The 24625-nt window shown below is 43.0% G+C and overlaps 1 protein-coding gene across 1 annotated transcript in view; it reads left to right on the top strand.

Annotated features, from left to right (window-relative positions):
- Positions 1-24625, top strand: part of CCDC113 (coiled-coil domain containing 113) — a 129272-nt gene that overhangs the window by 59252 nt on the left and 45395 nt on the right. Inside the window, exon 4 of the mRNA XM_033942942.1 lies at positions 2092-2244. Within this exon, the coding sequence (XP_033798833.1) occupies positions 2092-2244 (153 nt within the window). The remainder of the gene's footprint in view (positions 1-2091; positions 2245-24625) is intronic.

Here is a 24625-nt window from a genome sequence, read left to right as displayed (position 1 = left end):
GCTCTAATGGTACCACTGTCCGTGCTGGCTCCCCTTCTCTTCCCTAACCCCAACCCCCTCAGGACGTAACTTCCGGTTTCAGAGGGAAGAGAAGGGAAGCTGGCATGCACAATGATACCGTTAGAGCCCCAGAGCACGGGTTCAAGTCGCTTGCTGCCGTTTAAAAAAAAAAGTCAGGTGGGAGTCAAATACTGAACTTTCAGCGGCTCTTCAGGCTGTGCCGAGTCAGCCCGGCGAATCCCCAAGCCGGTGAGAGGTTTTTTAAAAATGTTGAGCAGCGGCGGCTGCAGGACTTGTGACAGTGTGCTGGACACTCACCTAAATTAGTGAAATGGCAGGATGCCCTGGAAGCACAATTCAGAGCACAGAGAGAGGAAAGCAGAACCAGAGACAGGGAATAAAATGATTAGAAAATTAAAAGATGACAAAGTAAGAAAAACGATTTTCAATATAGTAATTGAAACATATTGGTTCAGAGAATTTGATTCTGTAGTCTATATTTTGCACTGTACAAGAGGAAATGTAAGGGGGGACAATTAATGCGATTAATTGTGCAATTAAAAATTTTAATCGTGTGATTAAAATTTTTAATTGATGTGCAGCCCTAGTTTTAAATGGAATTTACTGGCCACTCTTTTTCTGTACATGTAGGTTTTTGAAATTGATGCTCGTTCTATTTGCCAGCAAATTAATGTGTATTTCCTGGCATTATTACACATATTTTACAAAAGGCTCCCTGTTTTGCAGAGCTTTCTGTAAATATTGAGGGAATTCTGGACATCTCAATTCCTGTTTCAATGTCCTGGGCTAAACAAGACTTCACACTTCCTATCACTGAATGAGTTTGTAACTCAGATTACATGCTTACCCACTCCCACCTTCCTGTTTGAAGCAGTGTCAAAGATACCATATATACTTGAATATAGGATAAGATTTTTGGGTCAAAAAAATGGCCCCAAAATGGGGGTCTCGTCCTATATTCGTGTCATCATCAGTGACCAGCCGACACCCTCCCAGACTTGCTGCAGGCCTGCTGTCAGGCTGGGACAGCAGGGATCCCTTCTGTCTCCCATCCCGGCTTATACTAACAGTTTCTCCCCCCCCCCCCCCTTTCCCTGCATACCTTTTTTCCTGGTGGTCCAGTGGTGTATGAGCAGGAGCGAGCTTTCTGCGCTCCTGCCCCGCGCTGAGCCCCTCCTTCTGATCTCATGGCCAGCAGCCAGCAGTGCACCCAGGCCGGCATGCAGGAGTGAGCTTTCGAGCTCCTGCCTGGCCTTGCGCTGCTCCCTGAATGGCTGCTGCCAGTTCTTGCGAATCCCACTGGCTGCGAGATCGGAAGGAGGGCTCATTGCGGGGCAGGAGTGCAGAAAGCTCGCTCCTGCTCATACACCACTGGACTACCAGGAAAAAAGGTATGCAGGGGTGATAAAAATTGTTAGTATGGGATGGGAGGCAGGAGGGATCCCTCCTGTCCTAGCTTACCACTAGACAACTAGAGGGGGAAGAGAGTACAGGGAAGGAAGGTGGGACAGGGTGCAGAGCCTGGCAGGGAGTGAAGGGGGCAGGGTTCAGAGCCTGGTAGGGAAGGGGGCTGAGTTCAGAGCCTTGCAGGGCAGGGAGGGAAGGGGGCTGGGTGCAGAACTTGTCAGGGAGGGGGCTGAGTGCAGAGCCTGGCAGGGGAGGGCGTGAGGGAGGGGGCATTGGGTGCAGAACCTGGCATGGCACTTGAATATTAAGCCTCCGTCTTATATTCGAGTCAACTATTTCTCCTCCTTTGGGGGGATGGGGGTCTCGACTTATATTTGGATCGACATATATTCGAGTATATGCAGTATTTTGAAATTCTTATTCTTTTCTAACATCAAGTGTTATTCTACACTAATCCATCTTTCCTGTTTAAAAGAAAAGCTTGCTGATCTTTTACTATGTTACTATGATATTGGTCACTGGTGCCAAACAGATTCTTTATGATGCTTAACTCCTGAAATATCAAAATATTTTGTTATTACAGAGCTGAAGTTTATCTCCTAGAAAATTATGGAGAACAAATAGTGGATTGTGATGATTATGTTGCTTTGCTTACATATACAGGCCACTATGGAAGAGTCAGAGGTCCGGTGGACAGAAATTAAGAAAGCTGTATACGAGTTTGAGAGGGATATCGGCAAAGAAATAAAGCAGACGTCAACACCGATAACAGTTGACAAAGTGATGAGATATTTTGAGGAGAAAAACAGGAGCAGGGTGAGCTCAGTTGATCTAGCTTTCTTTTTCTTACTGTGCTACAGTACCTGAGAAGGGAATGTGTACTTCTCGGTTGCTGAGTAAAGTGTTGTGACTTATAGTAGTTATTAACAGAGATGTGTAATAAAAGAAAATTAATATAAAATGTTGTCAGTTGCACAATGATGTGTTAAGAGGGCTTTGCTGGATTATTATTGGATTACCCAGAAGTGTAAGTGCATAAAAATTGGCACTTGGAAAAGCTAATGCCAGCTATGGCCTGTTATTTGCCATATATGATTCCAGGGCAGATAACAAGCAGAACTAGAGTGGAAGTAGCAGTTATGCATGTACTTGTACAATTGAATACTACTGACACATACACACTGAAACTTACACCTGCCTCAGAGCTGGTTCAACATTGTGCTGGAATTTTTGGGTGAGTTATTGCAAACGCAATCAGTGTCTCACTTCCGGTTCACCACACAATTGTTTCCCACGTATTCACCTTTATAGGACCCCCAGGGACCCCTGAAGAAGACTTTTTGTCGAAACGCGGACCGTGTTGGGTCCTGTATCCCTAGCGGACTAGGTCCTTTAAGGCTTTTATGTGGATAACCTATTTTTATGTAGATGATTTTGGTGTACCTTTGGAACTTTGACTCTTTCAAATAAGTCAATTTAGGAACATCGTCACTCTACAGAGTTTTTTTGGTTTTCTATAAATAAACATAGGGCATATGTTGTCTTTTATAAAATCGATGCAACATAGTCATATGTGCCTTTCTTTCCTAGGTGTCCTGTTATAAAATTACTCATGATCAATAAACGCCAATCCAATAGTATCTAATGGTTAAATAAACATGTTCCAATGTAATTTTACTTTGGTAGTTATTATTTATTTATTTTTATTCAAATTTTTACATTTTAAACAAGCACATCAACTTGAATATTGATCAGAATTACAATATAAAGAATATGGACAGACTAAGCCTGGCCAAAACTAAATCTTAAGGAATTAAATGTTAACTATTTAACTATTTAGTTCACATATTAACTTGATCCAAGACCTAAGAAAACACGATAAAGAAAAATATTAATAAATCATCAGAACATAATAGAAGTTAGAGAGACAACTTCCAGCAGCCGGTTTGTTAAACTGTAGGTATTGTTATTATATCAATGGCCACTCCCCCACCTTCTTTGGCCACAACAAATTGCAACAACTATTTGGGGGTCAAAAAAACAAAAAAAGTTTTTCCTTCTATTGAAACACAACACTTAGCAGGAAATTTTAAGACAAAAGAACCACCCAAAGCTAAAACTCTTGGTCTATAGCCCAGAAAGTCTTTTTTTCTGTGTTTCTCAAGATATATCAGGGAATATACGAATGGGTGAACCCAAAAAATGTGTTATTTATATGTCTAAAATATGTGCGAAAAATCAAATCCCTATCAAATTCTAAAGCAAATGAGACAATTAAAGTAGTTCTCTTGGTTATCACTTCAAGGGAACTTTCCCCAAAATTTGTTAGATTCAGTCCACTTGCATCTGTTCCTGGTGGGTCCGTAGGAGTAGAGCTATCTCGCTTTTTTCAGAGGAGATATATTGAACTCTAACAATAGGTGCTAAACTTTCCTCTGGTATTAACAAGGACTCTCTCAGGTATTTCCGGACCATTTCCAAACCAGGAATCAATGGAGACTTAGGAAAGTTCAAAAATGTGAGATTGTTCCTCCTCTGTTTATTTTCCATAGATTCTATTTTTCTATAGATAAAAGATCTCTCTTTAACAGTCTCGTTCTAATGATTTAAGTGAATTGATCTGTTCATTATGTTGTTGTATTTTTTCGCTCTGTTCTCTTAACTTTACTCCATGCTCATTTACCTGAGAGTTGATGGTGGCACAGTCTAATCGTAGAATTGTAACTGCCTTTTTGAGGTTGGAGTCCATTGTTACAGTAGCCCTTCACAGAGCGTCTAGGCTGACTATTGCAGGCTTGATTAACTCTCCAAACTGCAGACTATTAGGAGCTGAAATTAAGTTCTGTGTTTAGTGCCATCAAATTGACTATAGTGGGAGTCTCATTCTCCATTGACTCAGCTCCCATTGCTACTCCGTGGCTCTCAAGCTGTCTCTCTCGCTGGGTAAGCAAGAAAGCCTCTCCCTCCACAGAGCGTTCACTCCCAGGTTGAAGAGGAGTCTCTGTACTACAATTGGGCTCAGAAGTAGAGAGTTACATGGGAACAGAAATCCCACCCATCTCCGCCTGTCCCCACCAGGATCTTCTCCATCCCCACCAGGATCCTCTCCGTCCCCACCCGTCCCCGTCAGGATCCTCTCTGTCCCCACCCATCCCCGCAAGGAATTACTCCATCCCCACCCGTCCCCATAAAAAGCAGCAATTACTTCTGACAGGATCATCAATTCCACAGTTTCTTTTGTGTTTGCGCTGCTGTTTTCCTTGTGGAATCTCTTTGGTGGAACTCTTTTTTTGTTTTCTGTTCAGGTAATTAACTTATAAACCCCTTCTTATACTAAGGCTGACGTGTCCATTATATTATATGGACGAACCCTGCTTCCAAAGCCTTCCATCCCCGTGGGAGTCCCGTGGGCCAGAGAGGGAGTCCCGTGGGTTAGAGGGGGATTCCCGTGGGACCCCCCATGGGACCTGCGGGATTCCCGTGATCCCCATTCCCATGCAGACCTCTACTCAGAAGCCCGATCGCTACTAAGGTTCGTCATGATGTCTGGCGTTCCTCCCGAGGCTGGTAGCATCTCCCTCTGATGACATGCCACTCTAGCGTCCAGCGTCGTCTGAATAAGGTTTCTGGAGCTTGCGGCTGCTGGAGGATTCGGCCTCGTAGCTCCCTTCCTCTTCCCCATCAAGCACGGCGAAACAAGCGACGAAAAGCCGCAAATATCCAAACTCACTGAGGACAAGCAAGGCCAACAAAAATGCTCAGCCCTGCACCCCAAGCGAGAAAATGCAGCCTGCAACAGGAGAAGAAGGGGTAAGCCAAAGGACGCTGACACGGAGCTCACTGCCAGACGTCCGATTCAATCGCCATCTTGAATCAATAGCATCTAATATGTCTTTGGTAGTTATTTTAAAGTAATTCTTATGAGGCATGTAAGTTAAATTAATGCATTAAGTCAAATTAATGCATAGAAAGCACAGTTACTTACTTTTAAAGGTATTATCCAAGGACAGAAGGCAGATATTCTCACATGTGGGTTGACGTCATCCATGGAACCCAGCACGGACCATCTAAAATGAACTGTCACTTTAAGAAGTGCCTTCCTGCCTGCTGCCAGCTCACGGGACCATCGGTTCAGTAACAAAACTAAGAAGCCATGAAGGGAAGGTGGGGGGGGGGGGGTTGTGAGAATAACTGCCTGCTATCCTTAGACAGACATGTAAAAGTGCTTATCCCAGGACAAACAGGCAGCATATTGTGGCGGGGTGGTAAATGAAGGCCGTAGCCTGCCTATACCAATGCCAAACACCAAGCCGAGTGGAACCTTGGAGTGGTTGAATTAGGATTGCCTGCTCAATTATGAGTTCTGGAACCAGTTTGGATACAAACAAAGGGTTCTTTTATTAAGCTCACATCTGAGCCTTGAACAAGTAAAAAGAAAATTTAGCAAATCTTTTCTTCAACTCGACTGTTTTGATCACAGTTCCAACATACTGGCCATGTCTCAGTCCTGGCCAGTCACATAATCACAGGATTCAAAACCACCTTAAATTCTTCAGGCTTCTTGCCCTTTTAACATCAGTCTCTCAGAACAGTTCTTGGCTTTTGCTCCTTAAGACAAAAGGCTTGTAGGCAGTCCTTTTTACAGTTCATGTGCCTTAGCTTTCTGAACTACCCAAGGTAGTCTCTCTGCTCTGCTTCACTGTTAATGAACATTAAGGTAAGTGCTGCAGGCAGTACTTTGCTGTGTTTATTATGCACTTCCTGATCCCTATGTAAGGCTGGTGACCCAGGTTAAAAGGTTTATCCTCCCACAGCTGATATATCCATCCAAAGAACTCTTAGCAGGTTTACAAATGTGATACAATCTGCCTGGTTTCATTCAATAGAAGAAAAACAGGTTCCCCTCCCCCAGCTTCATTCTCACTACACTGCAAGTGTGCTGCTTTCAGGAAATGAATTACTTTTCCATTTATTCCTTCTTTCAGGTTAGGCACATGGGTATAGGAACCAAAATACATTCATACTTAACATGAAAAGTGTGTCATATGTCTTAATTCCCAAATAAACTTTTCCCTTCACAGAGAAGTACTGACACCTTCATCTACATGCCACAGCATTTCTGTACCTTCTTCCACATTAGGATCACATATAATAATAATAATTTATTTATTTATTTATTTATTTATATACCACTTATATCCAAAGTGGTAGTACATTCAAGTACTTTATCATATTTCCCTATCTGTCCCGGTGGGCTCAAACTCTATCTACTATACTTGGGGCAATGGGGGGATTAAGTGACTTGCCCAGGGTCACAAGGAGCAGTGAGGGATTTCAACCCACAACCTCATTCCATACTTTTTTTCCCTCAAAATTTATCTCCCGCCCCTCAGACTGATTTTGGATCAAGGCTAGGCATTTTAGAATCATTAACTCTAACCTGGCTGCCATGCTTAGCTTTAATAAACTTCTGCCATGCTGCCACGTTCCTTTCCCTAATAAGAATCTGACTTTGGCTGGCTGCAGTCAATCTGGCATTTCCTCTAAGGGCTGTAGAACAGTGTTTCTCAACTTCTTCAAGCCAAGTACCCCCTAAGTCTAACAAATATCAACCAAGTACTCCCGCCCAAGCTCTGCCCCAGACCACACCCTACAATAATAGTACTACACTTCTCCCTCCGTATTCACGGTTTCAGCAATCACGGCTTCGATTATTCACGGTTTTTAGCTTGCTGGCTCCTCCTCCCAAATTACATCAGCTTACATAGAGAAACCGCCGATTCCAAGCGTTTACAGAGAAAACCACTGATTCCCAGCACTTTCTTCACCGTGTTTTGCCTCTCCTTCAGGAACAGGCCAGGTTTCCCACCATGTTATTCGCGGTTTCACCATATTCACGATGGTTTTAAATAGAAAACAGTGAATAACATATGAAAAAGTTATTCGCGGTTTTTCTGTATTTGTGGTTCTGTTAATCCCCTATCACAGCAAATACGGAGGGAGAAGTGTAATTGTAATGCAATTTTTTCCATTCATTTTTCATATACACATAATATAATTTTATTAATACATAATGGTAACCATGAAATTTAAAAAAAACACAAAGCACACTGTATGCAGAGAAAATGTAAAATATCTTTTTTTTAAGAGGTCAAGGCAGATGACTTTAAAATATGTTTTTGTTTTTTATATTCTTTATTCATTTTTAAAAACTTACAATAATTGTAACAGCATATATAACATTTTAAACTCAGATCCAATACTTAATATTCTGTTAAAATCCATACCAGAATTTATCCCCCCCTCCCTCAGTAACAACTACAGAAAAATAGACACATATAGTTCAAAATATAGACAGCAGATATAAATTCTCAAAACTGACACATTTTAATCACTAAATTGAAAATAAAATAATTTTTCCTACCTTTGTCTGGTGATTTCATGAGGCTCTGGTTGCACTGCCTTCTGACTGTGCATCCAATATTTCTTTCTTTCTGCATCCAGCACACTTCATCTCCTTCAGACCTCATTCCCTTTCCCAATCAACATCTCTATCTGTCCCTCCATGAGTCCAACTTTTCTTCCTCTCTCCTCCACTCCTAATGGCCACATTTCTCCCTCTCTTATATTCTGGATCATGTGCAGCATTTTTCACTACTGCCCACCAGCCCATGCCCATTTCTCCTTCTATCACCCCTCTCCAGCACCATGCCACATCTCTTCCTCCATCACTATGCCCAACATTCCTCCCCCTTGCATCCCCTTCAATCTGTTCCTCTGTTCCTTCTCTACCACCATATCCAACATCTCTCCCTTTCATCCTTCTATTCCCCATGCACTCCTCACTCACATCTAACTCCTCTCTCTCTTTCTGCCCATTTTCCTCTTTCTTCCCTTCCCCATGTGCACCATCTCTTTCCCTCTCACTCGCATACTCATGCCCAATTCTCCCTTTCTATTCCCTCCCTCCTATGTCCCAAGATAATGCCCCTTCATCCCTCCCTTCTGTGTCCCAAGATCGTGCCCCCCTCCCTGCCTTCCAGCCTTTGTTCCAAATTCGTGCCGCTCCCATGTCCCAGCGTGCTCCTTCCCTCCCTCCTTTCTCCTTTTGTCACACAATCATATCCCCTCTCTCCCTTACTTGTTCACTCCAGGGCCGAACTCACTTCCTTCAGGGCCATTCAGCTGGACTGCTCCTGCCTTCTGCTGCACAGAGATGCCTCATTGTCAGCGGCTCTTACAAGCTTCACATGGCTGACTCACAAGCCTTTCCTCTGACATCAGCTCTGACGTCAGAGAGAAGGCTTCCATGTCAGCAATGTGCACCATGAAAGAGCCGCCACCCACGATGCGTCCCTGTGTAGCAGAAGGCAGGAAGGAGCAGCCCAGCTGGATGGCCCTGAAGGAGTTAACTGGGATCCCCCGATGACCCAGAAGGCTTCCCTCCGATGTCAGCTGATTATACGCTGATTATTTTTTGTATATTGTGTATTTTAAATATTAGATTGTAAGCCACCTTGAAGGTTTTCTCTAGGGCAGGATAGAAAATTATAAATAAACTTGGAAACTTGGAATGCAGGAAGGAGGGCATGGAATCTCCGGCAGTGGTGGCTTCAGCGGAGGGGGGCAGGAAGGAGGGCATAGGATCCCCAGTAGTGACTGGATATTAAGGAGAAAGGGGGGTGGGAAACCCACACAGTGCCATGTACTCCCAACAAGCAGCTCGTGTACCCCTAAGGGTATGTGTACCGCGTGTTGAGAAACTCTGCTGTAGAATTTCCCCTGTAGCCTTTGGAAATCTCTTCCCTTGAGATGCTGAGGGTATGTTTTCCACAGTGCTGCTGCTGCTGCTACTGCTGCTGCTGCTGCTTCTCCAGGATTTCTCCACCCCTCCCTGTTTAACAGGCTTAACTGGGGTGTGGGAACTTCTTATTGGTCTGACATTTTAACCCTTTCCCTGCTGGGTTTTCCTTACTCTGATGTAGCTCTGCAATTAAGGGTTTCTTTACTGCTCCCCCTCTGAGTGCTCTGTAGGGACCTATGCTGTCTTTGTGTGCAGTACGTTCTGATGGGACAGACTCCTTATCATGAGATAAATAAGTCTGCTTTACAGTAAAGCCCTGGTTTCTGACTGTCTTATGTTAACCTGTGGTTTCTTTCCTGAGTGTATGTGCTTTCTTTCTCCAGTGACAGGTGAAGTTTTCTTATCTTGGAAAGGTGTTTCAGGATTTTCCTGGGGGTGTGCCTCTTCCCCGTTTCAATATTCTCACATGTGGGGACTCTCCAGCTAACAAATAGGGTTGGAGGGAAATTGGCTTCTAATTGGAGACTAAATTTTGTCTGAACTGACTATCCTGTCTGGTAAGATTTTCCAAACAGTAGTGGATCATGAATGTATGAACTGAAGACCAGGTGGCTGCTTTACAGATGTCCTCAATAGGAGCATAGATGGGCTATTGAAGTCACAATTGCTCACACCTTATGTGTGGTTATAAGACCCTCTATTGTCAGACCAGTCTGAGCATAGCAGAATGAGATACAGTCTGCAATCCATCTTGGTTACAGGAGTTCCCAGCTTGTTTAGGTCAAGTGACAGGAATAGCTGAGTAGAAGTTCTTTTAGGCTTGGTTTTATCCAAGTAGGAAGCTAAAGTACATTTGCAGTCCAATGTGTAAAGCGCTTCCTCACTAGGGTGAGTATGTGGTTTTGAAAAAATACCAAAGACTGATGGACTGGTTGAAATGAAACTCCAAAACGACCTTTGGGAGGAATTTCGCATGAATTCAAAGGACCATCTTGTCAGGATAAAATGTAGTATAAGGTGGATCTGATACTAGCACCTGGAATTTACTGACTTGGCATGCTGATGTGAGAGTAATGAGGAAGACCACCTTCCAAGTGAGGTACTTGAGAGATGAAGCAGACAATGATTCAAATGGAGGCTTCATGAGTACAGAAAGTACTACAGTAAGACCCCAAGCTTTTGGAGGAGGTTTAGAGATGGCTTGGTATTGTAAAGGTCCCCATGAATTTATAAATCAAAGGATGTACTGCTAAGGACCTGTTGTTAAGTGGTATGTGAAAAAACACTTATAGCACTGAGATGAACTCTCCCTGAATTAGTTTTTAGTCCCAAATTAGAGATGTGCAGGAGATAATTCAGTATGGACAGAATAGGTCATAGGATCTAGAGATTTGCTACTACACTGCAATGAGAAGCGAGTCCACTTGAAGTGCTAGCAGCGCCATGTGGAAGGCTTCCTAGATGCTTCAATAATAGCTAACACTGGTACAAATAGTGAAAGCGTATCAAAACATAAAAGAACAAGAGGGCATTCGGAAAAGTTGGAAGGAGACAGATTCAAAACGAATGCTAGGAAGTTTTTCTTTACCCAGCGTGTGGTGGACACGCTTCCAGAGCGCTTCCAGAGGACGTAATAGGACAGAGTACGTTACTGGAGTTCAAGAAAGGATTGGACAATTTCCTGCTGGAAAAAGGGATAGAGGGGTATAGATAGAGGGCTACTGCACAGGTCCTGGACCTGTTGGGCTGCCGCGTGAGCGGACTGCTGGGCACGATGGACCTCGGGTCTGACCCAGTGGAGGCATTGCTTATGTTCTTATGTTCTTATGTACTGGTTGGGAGAGAGATACCATGCTGTGAGAGCTAAGGAACATAGATTGAGATGCAGTAGAGAACCCTCGTTCTGTGTTAGCAGTGTTGGAAAGATTTGCAGAGTGATTAGTTCCTATGTGCTCATTTTTAGGATTAGAAGGAACCAAGATTGATGTGGCCACTGAGTTTCTATGAGGATCATGGTGGCTGATTCTTGGCGAAGCTTGAACAGTATTGTTCTGATTAGATGGATTGGGGGAAATACATAGAGGAACTTGCCTCACTAGTTGATCAGAAAAGCATCCATTTCCAGGCTATTGGGAATGTGGAGCCTGGGACAGAAGAGGGAGCTTGAGATTGTAGGGGGAAGCAAATAGGTCCACTTCTGAGGTCCCCCAAGCCTCAAATATCTGGCGCAAGATGAAGGTGTTAAAAGACCGACCATTCGTGAGGTTGTAGAACCTCGCTCAATTTGTCAGCCAATACATTCTGTTTTCCTGCTAGGTGGACCACTTTCAGAAAAATGTTGCAAGCAATGGCCCAGGACCAGATTTGGATGGCTTCCTGGCAGAGGCGGTGATATCCTGTTCTACCCTGCTTGTTTATGTAGTACATGGCTACTTGGTTGTCTGTTTGAACCAGTGCTACTTGACTGAGAAGATGATTCTGGAATGTGAATGGGACATTGCGAATTGCTCATAGTTCCAGTAGATTGATGTGAAGACATGACTCCTCAGAACACCAAGATCTTTGGGTTTGGAAACCATATAAATGAGCTCCCCATCCTAACATGGAAGCATCTGTTGTCCAAATCTTCTGATGAGGTGGTACTTGAAACAGGAGACCTCTGAAGAGATTGGCTGAAAACATCTACCACAGAAGTGAGTCTTTGAGTTGCGGTGTCACTGACAAGCACTGGGACAGAAGACCAGTTGCTTGAGTCCACTGGGAGGATAATGCCCACTGAGGATGCCTGAGATGAAGACGGGCAAATTGGACCACATATATTGTAGAGGCCATATGACCGAGGAGTTGTAACATGTGACATGCCCTCAGGTAGTGATGAGAAGAGACTTCCTTGCAGAGCTGAAGTAGTGTTGTGAGTCTCTGCTGAGGGAGGAAAGCATGTGTCCAGAAGAGCTCCAATAAACTCCAAAGTCTGAGTGGGTCTAGGTAGGATTTGGGGTAATTGACTGACTGCAAATACCAGGAGTTCAATAAGTTTAATTATTGCATGCTAAGCCTGCTGAGCCTGTTGGGGTGTGGAGGCTTTGATCAACCAATTATCCAAGTAAGGAAAAATGTGGAAACTGTACCACCACCAAGCACTTGGTGAACACTCTGGGTGCTGATGCCAGTCCAAATGAGAGTATTTTGACTAGGAATGGCACGTTCCCAGATTAAAACAAAGGTATTTTCTGTGAGCAGGGAGAAGAGAAATATGTGTGTATGCTTCTTTGAGGTAATAGCGTTCCCAGAGAGAGCATCCAAAACTTTTCCCTCACTAGGTACTTGTTTAGTGCTCTGAGATCTAGGATCGGATGAATACCTCTGGACTTCTTCGGGATAAGGAAGAACCTTGAATAGAACCACTTGCCCTTCTCCTGCAGTGGAACCATTTCTATTGCGTTGAGCTGGAGGAGGGCTGAGAGTTCCTGGTGAAGGAGGGCTCTGATGGAAGTTGAAACAAGACTCTCTTGGAGGGTGGTTCAGTGATTTCCTCTGTAGATGAAGGGCATATCCTTGACTTACCACTTGAAGAACCCATTGATTTGATTTTATGAGGGTCCAGTGCTGTTGGTAATGGATGAGCCTGCCTCCTGTTGGGAGAGTCTGAGGTGTGGGCTGAGATACATCAGCTAAGCTTTCTAGGAGGGAGTCAAAACAACTACTGCTGCTTAGGTTGAATAGGCGCAGAAGGTTTTGTTGGATTTTTTTTGCCTCTGTTGCCTTGGGCATCTTTGAGATAGATGCTTGTGTAGATGCAGGAGGTCGATGGTATTTATTTCTGGAATAGTATGAAGAACACCTATAAGAGTTCGAAAATGCTTAGGCAGCTGAGAATGTTGAGCTTTTAAGGAAGACAGAGTGGTCATACAATTAGTATGCCTTTTGATCTTTTGATTTGCCTCCTCTATACGGTCTCCAAACAAGTCATCATCTGCACAGGGTATGTTGGCAAGATAGTCTTGAACATTGGCATCGAGATCTGAGACTCTGAGCCAAGCTTGTCTGCGCATAGCAATGGACACTACTGAGGTGCGAGAGGCTACATCAAAGGCATCATATGTAGAGCGAGTCATGTATTTCCTGGCTTCCAGGAGGTCATGCCTGAGATGCCAATAAGTCGAGAGATATGAAGAGGATATGTACTTGTCTTAACTAGACATCCTCTGGACAAGACCTTAAGGTGGCCAAACAGGCTGAAAAGGTGATGGCGAGAGCTAGAAGAATGCTAGGGTGCATAGGAAGAAGTATGGCCAGTAACAAAAAAGAGGTATTGGTGCCCCTGTATAAGACATAACATAGCATGAGCAAACAAACCAAAACTGCAGACGTGTACAAGATGCAGGCAAAATTTATTGTGACAAATAAATTATATCTAAAAACCTTTTTACCAAACAAGGGATCCAACACGGTCCGTGTTTCGGACAACCTTCATCAGGGGTCCATGGCAAAAAAGGGAAAGAAAAGTATGTCACAAAAATACTGGAGAAATAACTCTAGATGTCTTGTCTCTATCCTTAGGTGAATGGATAGATCCACCAAGCATGGGTAAACTCTTGCTGGTCCCTCCTCCTAGGTAACTGGTAAAGCTCAGGGCCCAGTCCCAGCAGGTTGATGTCAGAATTTCTGAATGTGGCTTGAAATTCTGACATCAACCTGCTGGGACTGGGCCCTGAGCTTTACCAGTTACCTAGGAGGAGAGACCAGCAAGAGTTTACCCATGCTTGGTGGATCTATCCATTCACCTAAGGATAGAGACAAGACATCTAGAGTTATTTCTCCAGTATTTTTGTGACATACTTTTCTTTCCCTTTTTTGCCATGGACCCCTGATGAAGGTTGTCCGAAACACGGACCGTGTTGGGTCCCTCGTTTGGTAAAAAGGTTTTTAGATATAATTTATTTGTCACAATAAATTTCGCCTGCATCTTGAACACGTCTGCAGTTTTGGTTTGTTTGCTCCTGGTTGGTTTTTCACTGCAGACAAGGTTGGACCCTCTGTTTCCTTTGGTTTTGTTACATAACATAGCATAACATAGCATCGTACTTCTTGACTGCGTAACCATAAGTTCTACGCAGTTTACAAAAGATTATAAACTAAAGACAATTTGAGAATTGCAAAAATTATTTGACCAAGTATTTTGAGAAGAGATGTGTTTTCAATTGAATTCTGAAATGTTTATAAGAACAGGTTCCAAGCAATAACAATTGAAATTCACTACCATGGGAAGCTGCTTGAAATGCTAAAGTATGGTCAAGAAATTTCTTGCTTTTACAGCCCTGTACTAACGGAAAAGTAAAAAGGGCATGGGATCTTCTACTATGTTTATACGATGCTAAAGAGAATCTATTAACTATATAAAATGGAGCAGTGCCATATATAACCTTATAGCAAAAGCAACCCAGCTTAAACTAAATACGAGCCTCCATTGGAAGCCAGTGCCACTCACAATAAAATGATGAGACCTCATTTAGAATATTGTGTACAATTCTAGAGACTGCACCTTCAAAAAGATATAAAAAGGATGGAGTCGGTCCAGAGGAAGGCTACTAAAATGGTGTGTGGTCTTTGTTATAAGGCGTATGGGGACAGACTTAAAGATCTCAATATGTATACTTTAGAGGAAAGGCGAGAGAGGGGAGATATGATAGAAACATTTAAAGGTAGGAAGCTCTGGAATGAGAGGGCATAGGATGAAGTTAAGAGGTAATAGGCTCAGGACTCATGTAAGGAAATACTTTCTTACAGAAAGGGTGATAGATGCATGGAACAGCCTCCTGGAAGAGGTGATGGTGATAGAGATTGTGTCTGAATTCAAGAAGACATGGGATAGGCACTTGAGATCTCTTAGAAGAAGAGATAATGGTTACTGCGGATGGGCAGACTAGATAGGCCATTTGGCCATTATCTTTCATCATGTTTCTGTTTCTATATGGAAGGTGTAATTCAGGATTTTGCTTATGAGCATGGAGCCCTGGAACACCCTGTCACCAAACTTATCTAGAATACTGCCTGCTCTGCCAGGGGGAGCACTAGCATAAGTTCTAGAGCTGTGCACTTTCTTTAAGAAGGATTCCACCACTAGAGACTGGTGTGGTAACTGTGGTTTGTCGAACCCAGGAGCAGACTGAAGCTTGAAAAGGGAATCCAACCCCTTTGGAACAACTGGTATATGAAGGGGGGCTTTCCAGTTTTTAAGCAAGGCCTCCTTCATAAGTTGTAAAGAGGAACCTTCAGGCAGTGCTTGGGCAACTCCTTGTAGTCAAGTGCCTCTCTGAATTCTGCAGTAGGTTAAGTTTCAGACTCCATCTTATTTGGAAGATCCTTCCCCATTTGCCAAATAAACTTGGTAAAGGCCAGACTGGCAGGGGGTAGAGTCTGATCAGGTAGTGAAGCTGAAACACTGCCATTAAAGAATTTATCATTGTAGAAATAGGAAGAGACAAGTCAGAATCATAGTCCTCATCATATTGCCTCAAAGACCTAGAACAATGGCGGGAGTGACAAGGGGGTTGTCTAGCAAGATGTCTTGTCATGGGTCATGCTATGATGTCTAGGAGTAGATCTGCGACCTCAGAGGGGGTGTAGGATAGCATCAACGTGGATGCCGTGAAAGGCATCGGGAGTCATGCAATACGCTCTACCCCCCCATGACGATGCGGCAATAGACGCAGGTGATAAGATGCATGTCATCAATGCCTTCATTAAGCATACATAATGCACATGCAGGAGTCTGAAAGCAACGGCCTGTGGTATTTTGCTTACCTTGCTTGGACCCAGTCAAAGCTTTGGGTGTGTTGACAGTATTTAGCACAGTGTGCGACTGCAGTAGCCCAGCTAGCCCATTCCACAGCAGCATATTCAGATGATCTTGGAGAGCAGGGGCTTGTACGGTAGTTAGTACATATGGCACCTGTTGCTGGAACTAGAGCACCAGTGCAGTTGGTGGCACAGAGTTCACTTGCTATTGTAGAGTTAGCGCTTGTGCGTTAGGAGGCACAAAATGCACTTTCTGCTGTGAAGATAGCGCTTGTGCAATAGTGCTGGCACACTATTGTGCTGCTTGCTGCGCTGGTACTGGAACTTGGGCCTATGCAGTTGTTGGCACAGAATGTGCATGCACAAAGGCATCCTTTCGGGATTTGTTTGGGTTCTTTTTTATGGAGAAGATGCTTGTGATGCAGCAGCATTGGAGGGGGAACAGTGCTTGTGCTTCTTACATAGTTCCCCCAATGGTGGCAGCACTGAAGTAGCTGAGGTAGAGCTGGACGTTGAAGTCGATGGCCCCTAGAATAGGGCTGTGAAGAGGATCCTCAATAATGGAGTTGGCTATTCTCAACGCTGCTTCAAAACTGACCCAAAAGTCTAAAAATTTATTGGGAGGTCAACTACCCTGAGAGAATAAACACTGAGGTTCCTCAGCAAGAAGTGGGAGGCTAGTACGCCGAGGTCTAAAAGCACTCCTTTTAGTAATACTGGTAATTAAATAAATTGAAAGTACATTTAATTTGGGAAGGCACAAAACATGCGCAACTACTGTAATACATGCAGAAAATTAATGAATATCAAAAACATATATTAAAAATGCATATGATACACGCCGAAAGTTGTGTGAAGAGAGAACCAAAATATGACTTTTTCACTCTGTGGAAAACAAAAAACTGATGGCAGTGGGCAGGAAGGCACCCGCACATACACGGTATGGACAGTGTTTAATTTCTTAAAGTGATAGTTAATTTTAGACGGTCTATGCTGGCTGAACTCATTCTGATTCTATCCCATTAAATCATGGTTGTTTACATGTTGTGTAATTTTATTCTTTATAATAGTTTCCACTATCTTGCCTGGCACTTAAGTCAGTCTGTAATTTCCTGGATCACCCTGGAACCCTTTTTAAAAATTGGTTACATTGGTCACCCTTTGTTCGTCGGGTACTATGGACAATTTTAACGACAGGTTACATATCATTAACATCAGATCAGCAATTTCATGTTTGAGTTCTTTCAGTACCCTGGAGAGTATGATATCCTGTCCAGATGATTTATCACTCTTTAATTTCTTGATTTGGCTCAGTATGTCTTCCAGATTCATTGAGATTTTTCAGTTTCTTACCCTTGAAAACCATTTCTGGTACAGGTAGATATCTTACATTTTCTTCCATAAAGACCAAAGCAAAGAATTAATTGAATCGCTTCGCTATGGCCTTATCCTTCCTGAATGCCCATTTTGTTCCTTGATGATCTAATGGTTCCACCTGTTCCCTCACAGGCTTTCTGCTTCTGATGTACCTGAGAAAGTTACTATGAGTTTTTGCCTCTGTGGCAAGTTTCTCTTTACTTTTAGCCTTTTTTTTTCATCAGTGTTTTGCATCTAACTTGCCAGAGTTTGTTGCTTTTTATTTTCTTCATTTGAATCCTTTTTCCTTTCTTTGAAGGATTTTCTTTTGGCTATAATAGCCTTTTTCACTTCAACTTTTAACCATGGCTGTCAATTGCTCTTCTTTCTTTAATATGTGGAATATATCTGGCCTGGGCTTCCAAGATGGTATTTCCATGTCCATGCCTGATTTAGAGTCCTAACCTTTGCAGCCAATCCTTATTGCTTCTTTTTAACAATTTTCCTCATTTTATCGTAATTGCCCTTTTGAAAATTAAGTGCTGCTACAGTAGATTTCCTTAGTGACTTCACTCTTGATATTAGCTCAGATTTGATGATGTTGTGATCACTTTTTTTGCAGCAGACCCAACATTGTTACCTCTTGTACTATGCCCTTCATTCCATTAAGGATTAGATCTAAAATACACTTCCCCCTCCGTATTCGCAGTGATAGGGGAAAAACAACTCAGCGAATACAGAAAAACTGCGAATAACTTTTTGTATTTTATTTGCGGTATTCTGTTAAAAACCCTAGAGAATATGCTAAAACTGCGAATAACCTGACCTGTTCCTGTGAAGAAAGTGCAATGATTTCCTCTGTACAATGCTGGGAGAAGCGATTTTCTCTGTACAACGCTGCTTCCAGCAATTTTCTCTGTCATAACATTGGGGGTGGAGCCTGAAAACGAAAAACCATGAATAACCGAAACCGCAATTGGTGAAACCGCGAATATGGAGGGGGAAGTGTAGTTCTCCTCTTGTTGGTTTCTAGGTCAGCTGCTCCAAGAAGCAGTCATTTATCATGTCTAAGAATTTTACTTTGTGCTCCCTGATGTAACATTTATCCAGTCAGTATTGGGGTTGTTGAAATCACTTCCACTTCAAAAATAGAGGAAATTGGATATCCAGTCATTCACAAAAATAAATCAATATATTTAACCTTAGAGCTCACATAGTGTGAAAGTGTGCAAGTATGAATCTATCATGTTCACTAATGGAGAAAAAAGTCTCAGTTTAGAAAAGCGTTCAAACCATTAGATCAAAGCTTGGTACGTTTAAATGGTTGGGTCACATTCTTTCATAGGCAAAAAAAACCACCACATCAGTCTCGTATATGCACAGACAATCCAAAAGACAAAGGGAACCAAATCTCTATGAGACCAAACAGAAAAACAAAAAGTGGAATCTCAACAATACTTCAACTAGAGAGGTGGTCTTTCATTGATCAAAGTCTTAGATTTGTGAAAATCTTAATCAGACTGACCCGACATGATGTTTGTAGGCTCGGCAGAGCTAAAGTATGGACCGTGTCAGATCAGTATGATTATGCATCAATAAAGACTATAAACCAAAAGAGAGGTTCAGACTAATTATATATTGATTAAGATTTTTACAAATTTAAGACTTTGGATCAATGAAAGATCATCACCTCCCCAGTTGAAGTATTGATGAGACTCCACTTTTTGCTTTCATATATGTATAGTTCATATTCTCATATTTATATAATCAACTATCTTACTCGTGCAGAAAAGAAACTGTGATAAAAAGCTCTTGACATTACAAAGACAAAGCATAAATGAAGCATGAAAGTATAAGCACTTAGAAAGGGCGAATGAATCAGGACACAGTTCAGTGTTTAGCGTTCATACTCAAACTTAATCACTTAGGTGTCCCAATCTCGCCACTTCCAAGTTGTAAATTATCACCTGACGGGGTTCCGTTTTTGCAGGTCATCAACCGCTGCTTCAGGGGCACATGATAATGCTTTAAATTCACCGGCTTTCTTCTAATGATATCCAACATACGCTGAAAATGCCATCTGTTAAATCGCTTCCCTTGGCATTCCACAGGCTCTAAGGTTGGATATATTGATTTATTTTTGGTAATTGAAATCACCCATTATTATACTGTTGCCCAATTTGCCAGCTTTCCTAACTTCTGTAAACATTTCTTCATCTGTTTGTTTGTTCTGTCCTAGTGGATAGTAATATAGCCCTACCAGTAAACTCCTTCCCTTCACAGATGGAATTTCTACCCATAAGGATTCCACACTGTTTCATGTAGAACATTTATTTTGTTTGACTTGATTCCCTCTTTAACGTATAGCGCAACATTCCCTCCAATTTGATCCATTCTATCATTGTGATAACTGTCCTCCTTCTAACAGATCTCTGAAATACCTATTATATCTGCCTCTTCATTTAATGCTATATATTCTAATTCTCCCATTTTATTTATTAGTTTATTAACATTTGTGTACAGACACTTGAAATTGTGTTTTTTCCTGCATCTACAGGCTGTTTAGAAGTTGCCAGAGACAATTTGCATCCTTTATTCTGCTCTCCCCTTAAACACTCCTGGCTTCCTTTCACAATTGTTGAAACCTATCTATTGAGATTCCCTAAATATCCTTTATCAATAGTATTCTTCAAGGACTGTGTTGGAGAGGCTGCAATCACCATTCAACAGAGAATGACCACCAAAGAGACTCACACAAGTATAATGAAATTTCTCTTTTATTTAACAATTTAAATTATATTAAGCCAATTACAAATTATATGCAGCTAATATAGTTGTGCAAGGAAGATGTTGCTCGTCTCAATCTCAGAGCTGACTATACCAATTCTGCATTGCTATACTGTCTTTTTATATTTTTTCTAATCTATGATGTGTTTTAACCTACACAATTTATCATGTGTCCATGCTTAGTATAGGCTGAAATTGGCTTTGCTCACTGGAATCTTTTATATTTTCATATTTCTCTATTACCTAAACTTGGTCTATAGCAGTGTCTCTCAAACTGTGTGCTAAGGTACAGTGGTGTGCTCTGAAGAGATTCCGGGTGTGCCACAAGAGATTCCAGAATTTTACTTTAATTTTGAAAATTCCGTTCATAAGTATACACTAGAATAGATGACATATACATTGCTTATTCAAGAGTCTGTCAAATTTATGAGCATCTATGTGCGTAAGGATACAACCGCCCAGACAAGCATCATTCTTTGACGTGATTGGTCCTTGTAAACTAATGACAAGTAATTTTATTTTTTATTTTTATGCAATAGTTATCCTAAGTTGAGCAACAAAGCAATCAAGGCTTTGTTACTGTTTAGATCTTTTTATCTTTGTAAACTTGGATTTTCAGCTCTGACAGAAATTAAATAGAAAAAAAGAGAACAACTGCAAATGGTGGATGACGAAATGCATGTTTGCTTGTTGACTATCGAGCCAGGTTTCAAGTTAATTTGCACTCAAAAACAAGCACATCCATTGCCTTGATTAGCAATTTTATTCTATCTACTTTAGTTTCACCATTGTTACAATTACCCATACATAGCTTAAAGATCTTTAAATAAATAACTCTCAAATTTAACTTTTTGTTGGTTTTGCAATTTTATAATTTCAATTATAATATGCCATGAAAAACATTTGCTCTGTTTAGTGTGCAAGAGCTTAAAAAGTTTGAGAGACACTGCTCTATAGTAATATTTTAACTTTATTAACTTCATTTCCATAGTTACTAACTTATCTACTTTTCCAGGGCATCTGGCTTCCCATGAAACCTGCTTGCTCTCGTGTCTTCTTTTGTTTCTCTATTACAATACACATTGGCTTCCCTTACAATACAGCCTTGGTTTCATCTCTCTGCGTCTGTGTAGGCTATTTACAAATCAATTTTTTTTCCTTTGTGCTATTGTCAACTCTGTACCACATTTCCCAGCGCACTACTGACCTCTTCTCCCTTGGCTTGGCATCACATCATTATCATTATATCCTCCATATACTGTATGCCACATTGAGCCATTGTCACAGACACCCCTAGGTGGCAAGTGACAGATTTATTATGCATCTCTAGGGGGTGCATCAGGTTTCTGGAGACTGAGCAGTTCAAACTTTAAAAACACCCACACCAACAATGTTCATGGAGCTCAACCAAGACTATATTTTATTATAGGTTGATTCAAACTCAAAATGTACGTAGCTTTCCAATCAGCCAAGAAATAGTGCATCAAAAAAAAATAGAAGAAGAAAATCAAACACAGTTCTTAATGTCCAAAAATGACAGAATGGCTCCCACAGTGTTTATCATAAAGCAAACAAAAGTCAGTAGTCTCTGGGGCTTCTTCCAAGCTTAAAACATTGCAGTGCTCTGCCTGGCTTGTACACCACAAAGGCAAAGCAAGAAACAAAAACACAAAACTGGTAAGTTCTTTTATCCCAGGACAAGCAGGCAGCATATTCTCTACATGTGGGTGACGTCATCTATGGAGCCCCGAACGGACAGTCTTGCAAGCAAACTTGCTTGAAGATCTTCAAGCTTGCGAGTGTACCGCGCATGTGCCTTCCCGCCCGAGTCAGGGCGCGTGTTTCCTCATTGTGGCCTCAGTTCTTAGTTTTCTGCGGAGCCAGTGTAAGGTTTGTTAGTGGCCCTCACAATATATGGTTGGTGGGGTCACTTGAGAGGCGCCCTTACACACGCCAGGTCCCAGGTTCAGTTCCCTCACTGAAGATTCACCAGGAAGTAGAATCAAAGAGGCACAGATAGAGGTGATTGCATAAAGAATATATTATAGAAATAGTCTTACAGAAAAGCAATATTCTGAAGCATTACAATTAAGTAGAGAGCAAAGCAGTTTCCCTACCTTACAGAGTCCAGAAGGAAGCGTGAAGTTCCAGGGAAAGGCAGAGAGAGAGAGAAAAGGGTGATGGGGTGATGGTCTAAGCTTCGTGTTCCATAGATAAAAAGAAGGATAGACAGAGAAAGAGAGAGCTCCCTGTGTGTTTCAGAGAGGAGGCTTTTATAGCTTGGAATCCTATTCTGAATATAGAAAACTATAGAGCTTCAATAGAAGTTAAATCTCCCCATCCTTAGTAAACTTGTGCTAGACAGCCGAAGAATAGGCTATGGTCAAATGTAATTTCCAGTATGCCTCTGACAATAGTTTCTGATTAACTTTAGTTATCTGTGCACCTGGACCCATTGTCCTAAGCACCCTCTTAATCAGACATTAACACATTAACACCTTTTAGCTAAACATGATTCAATCAGGGCTATTTAACACCGTCTTTTCGGGCCATATGAAACAGTCTGCCTACACTCAGGGTCTATCTGCATTCACATGCCAAAGTTAGATTGATATAATTTCCCATAGGCCTTCGCTGACATTAGTTATGCCAACTGAAAATGCTGAATGCTAGCTATGCTGACAGCCAGAAGCCCTGTTCCTCTGCTCTGCTTGATCGCTAAGTGCCTCTTGCACTGCGGCTTGCTCCTTTTTTGTTTTGAATTGGGTGAGTCGCTGTGCGGCGCAGTTCTAAAAAAAATAAATAAATAATAACTTTAAAACTTCATCTTCCATAGACCCGGAAGACCTGGGTCTGACTGGGCCGCCAGACCTCGTGCGGCCGCGGCGGTGGTTTTGGCCCTATGTCCCGGCCTGTTACCGGGTTTAAAAAGTGCACTAAGTGCGGTCGGGTTATTTCTATTACCGACCCTCATCGTTGGTGCATTGAGTGCCTGTGGGCCGATCACCGGACTGAATCCTGCCCGCACTGTGCTACTCTTCATCTGCCGGCGCTTGGTAGAAGATGGGCGAAGATCCTCAATCTCTTTGGGGACATGGATCCTTCGGTAGGCGCAACCTCGGCCCCGGCGGGGGCCTCGGCCTCAAAGACCACGACCTCGAAGTCGCCCTCTTCCATCAAGGCTTCGGTGACTGCTCCAATGAGACCTGTGGCTTCGGGTAAGTCTTCTCTTCCTCCCTCAGGTACGCTAGCGAAGAAGCCTTCCCTGGGGTCTCATGTGGGTGCGGTGGTCCAAGCCCCGTCGAGACCTTCCTCCAAGCGTGCCTCCACTCATAGGGAATATTCTTCCTCGAGGTCGCCCTCGTTGGAACGCACTGCTACACCTGTCCGACCTGATCCAATGGTCTCGGTGCCGATGTTCGAGGACATGTTAAAGGCCATTTTGAAGACTCAGATCTCCTCGATCTTGAGCCAGCTTGCCCCTGCCTCAACCCTGCTGTCAGCAGGGCAGCCTGAGCATCTGCTCGAGGCCCCTCGGGATAGGTCTCGTCGGTCTTGCCGACTGTCTTCTAGTGGTTCTTCCCCTGCTGCTTCGAGGCTGAGATATCCGACCCGTAAGCCTTGTTCGAAGCACCTGCCGAAGTCATCCTCGACCTCGAGACACCTGCCCTCGAAGCAGCCGAGGGATTCACCTTAATGAGATAGGTCTCCTGCCCCGCAGACCTCGAGGCACATTGAGGCATTGGTGCGGCCGAGGCGCACCTCTTGTTCTCGCAGACCGCCCTCCATGTCTGTCTCTCCGGGACGAGGCAGGTCGAGGTCAAGGACCCCTCCTTCGAAGCCATTAGGGAGGTTTGCTTCTTTTCCAGTTCCCCGAACCCCGGGGTCTTCCCCCGGTAGGATGCAATACGGGCGCTCTTCAACCTCCCCAGGGCCTCGGAGCAGGACTTCCTTGTCCTTTTCTCGGGACTCAGACATGCCTGCTCTGTATTCTAGGGAAGCGTCCCCTTCCTTTTCAGCGGCTCGACATTCCAGGTCTTCCTCGCCTCACGAGATCCTTTCTTCTCGGACCTCCTCCTTTGCGAGGTTTGTCTCTGACATGGGTAAGGCTCTTCAGCTGGACCTCCAGTCTGAATCCCGGTACACCCAAGAATATTTGGATGAGTTGGAGCTCCCCCATCCTCCTAGGGAGTCTTTACGTCTTCCACTGAATCAGGTTCTGAGGCAGACATTCTTCCGGAATCTGGGGACCCCTTATGCCATTCCTGCCATCCCTTCCAAGCTGGAATCTCGCTATCGCACGGTTCCATGTAAGGGCTTTGAGAAGGCGCAGCTTTCCCATCAGTCCCTGGTTGTGGAATCCTCGTTGAAAAAATCTAACCCTTCCAGGGTCTACACTGCTGTCCCTCCGGGCAGGGAGGGGCAGACAATTGACAAATTTGGTCGCCGGCT

This window comes from Geotrypetes seraphini, chromosome 4 (genome assembly GCF_902459505.1).
Source record: "Geotrypetes seraphini chromosome 4, aGeoSer1.1, whole genome shotgun sequence".
Classification (NCBI taxonomy): Eukaryota; Metazoa; Chordata; class Amphibia; order Gymnophiona; family Dermophiidae; genus Geotrypetes; species Geotrypetes seraphini.
This window is presented reverse-complemented; position numbering and strand designations above follow the sequence as displayed.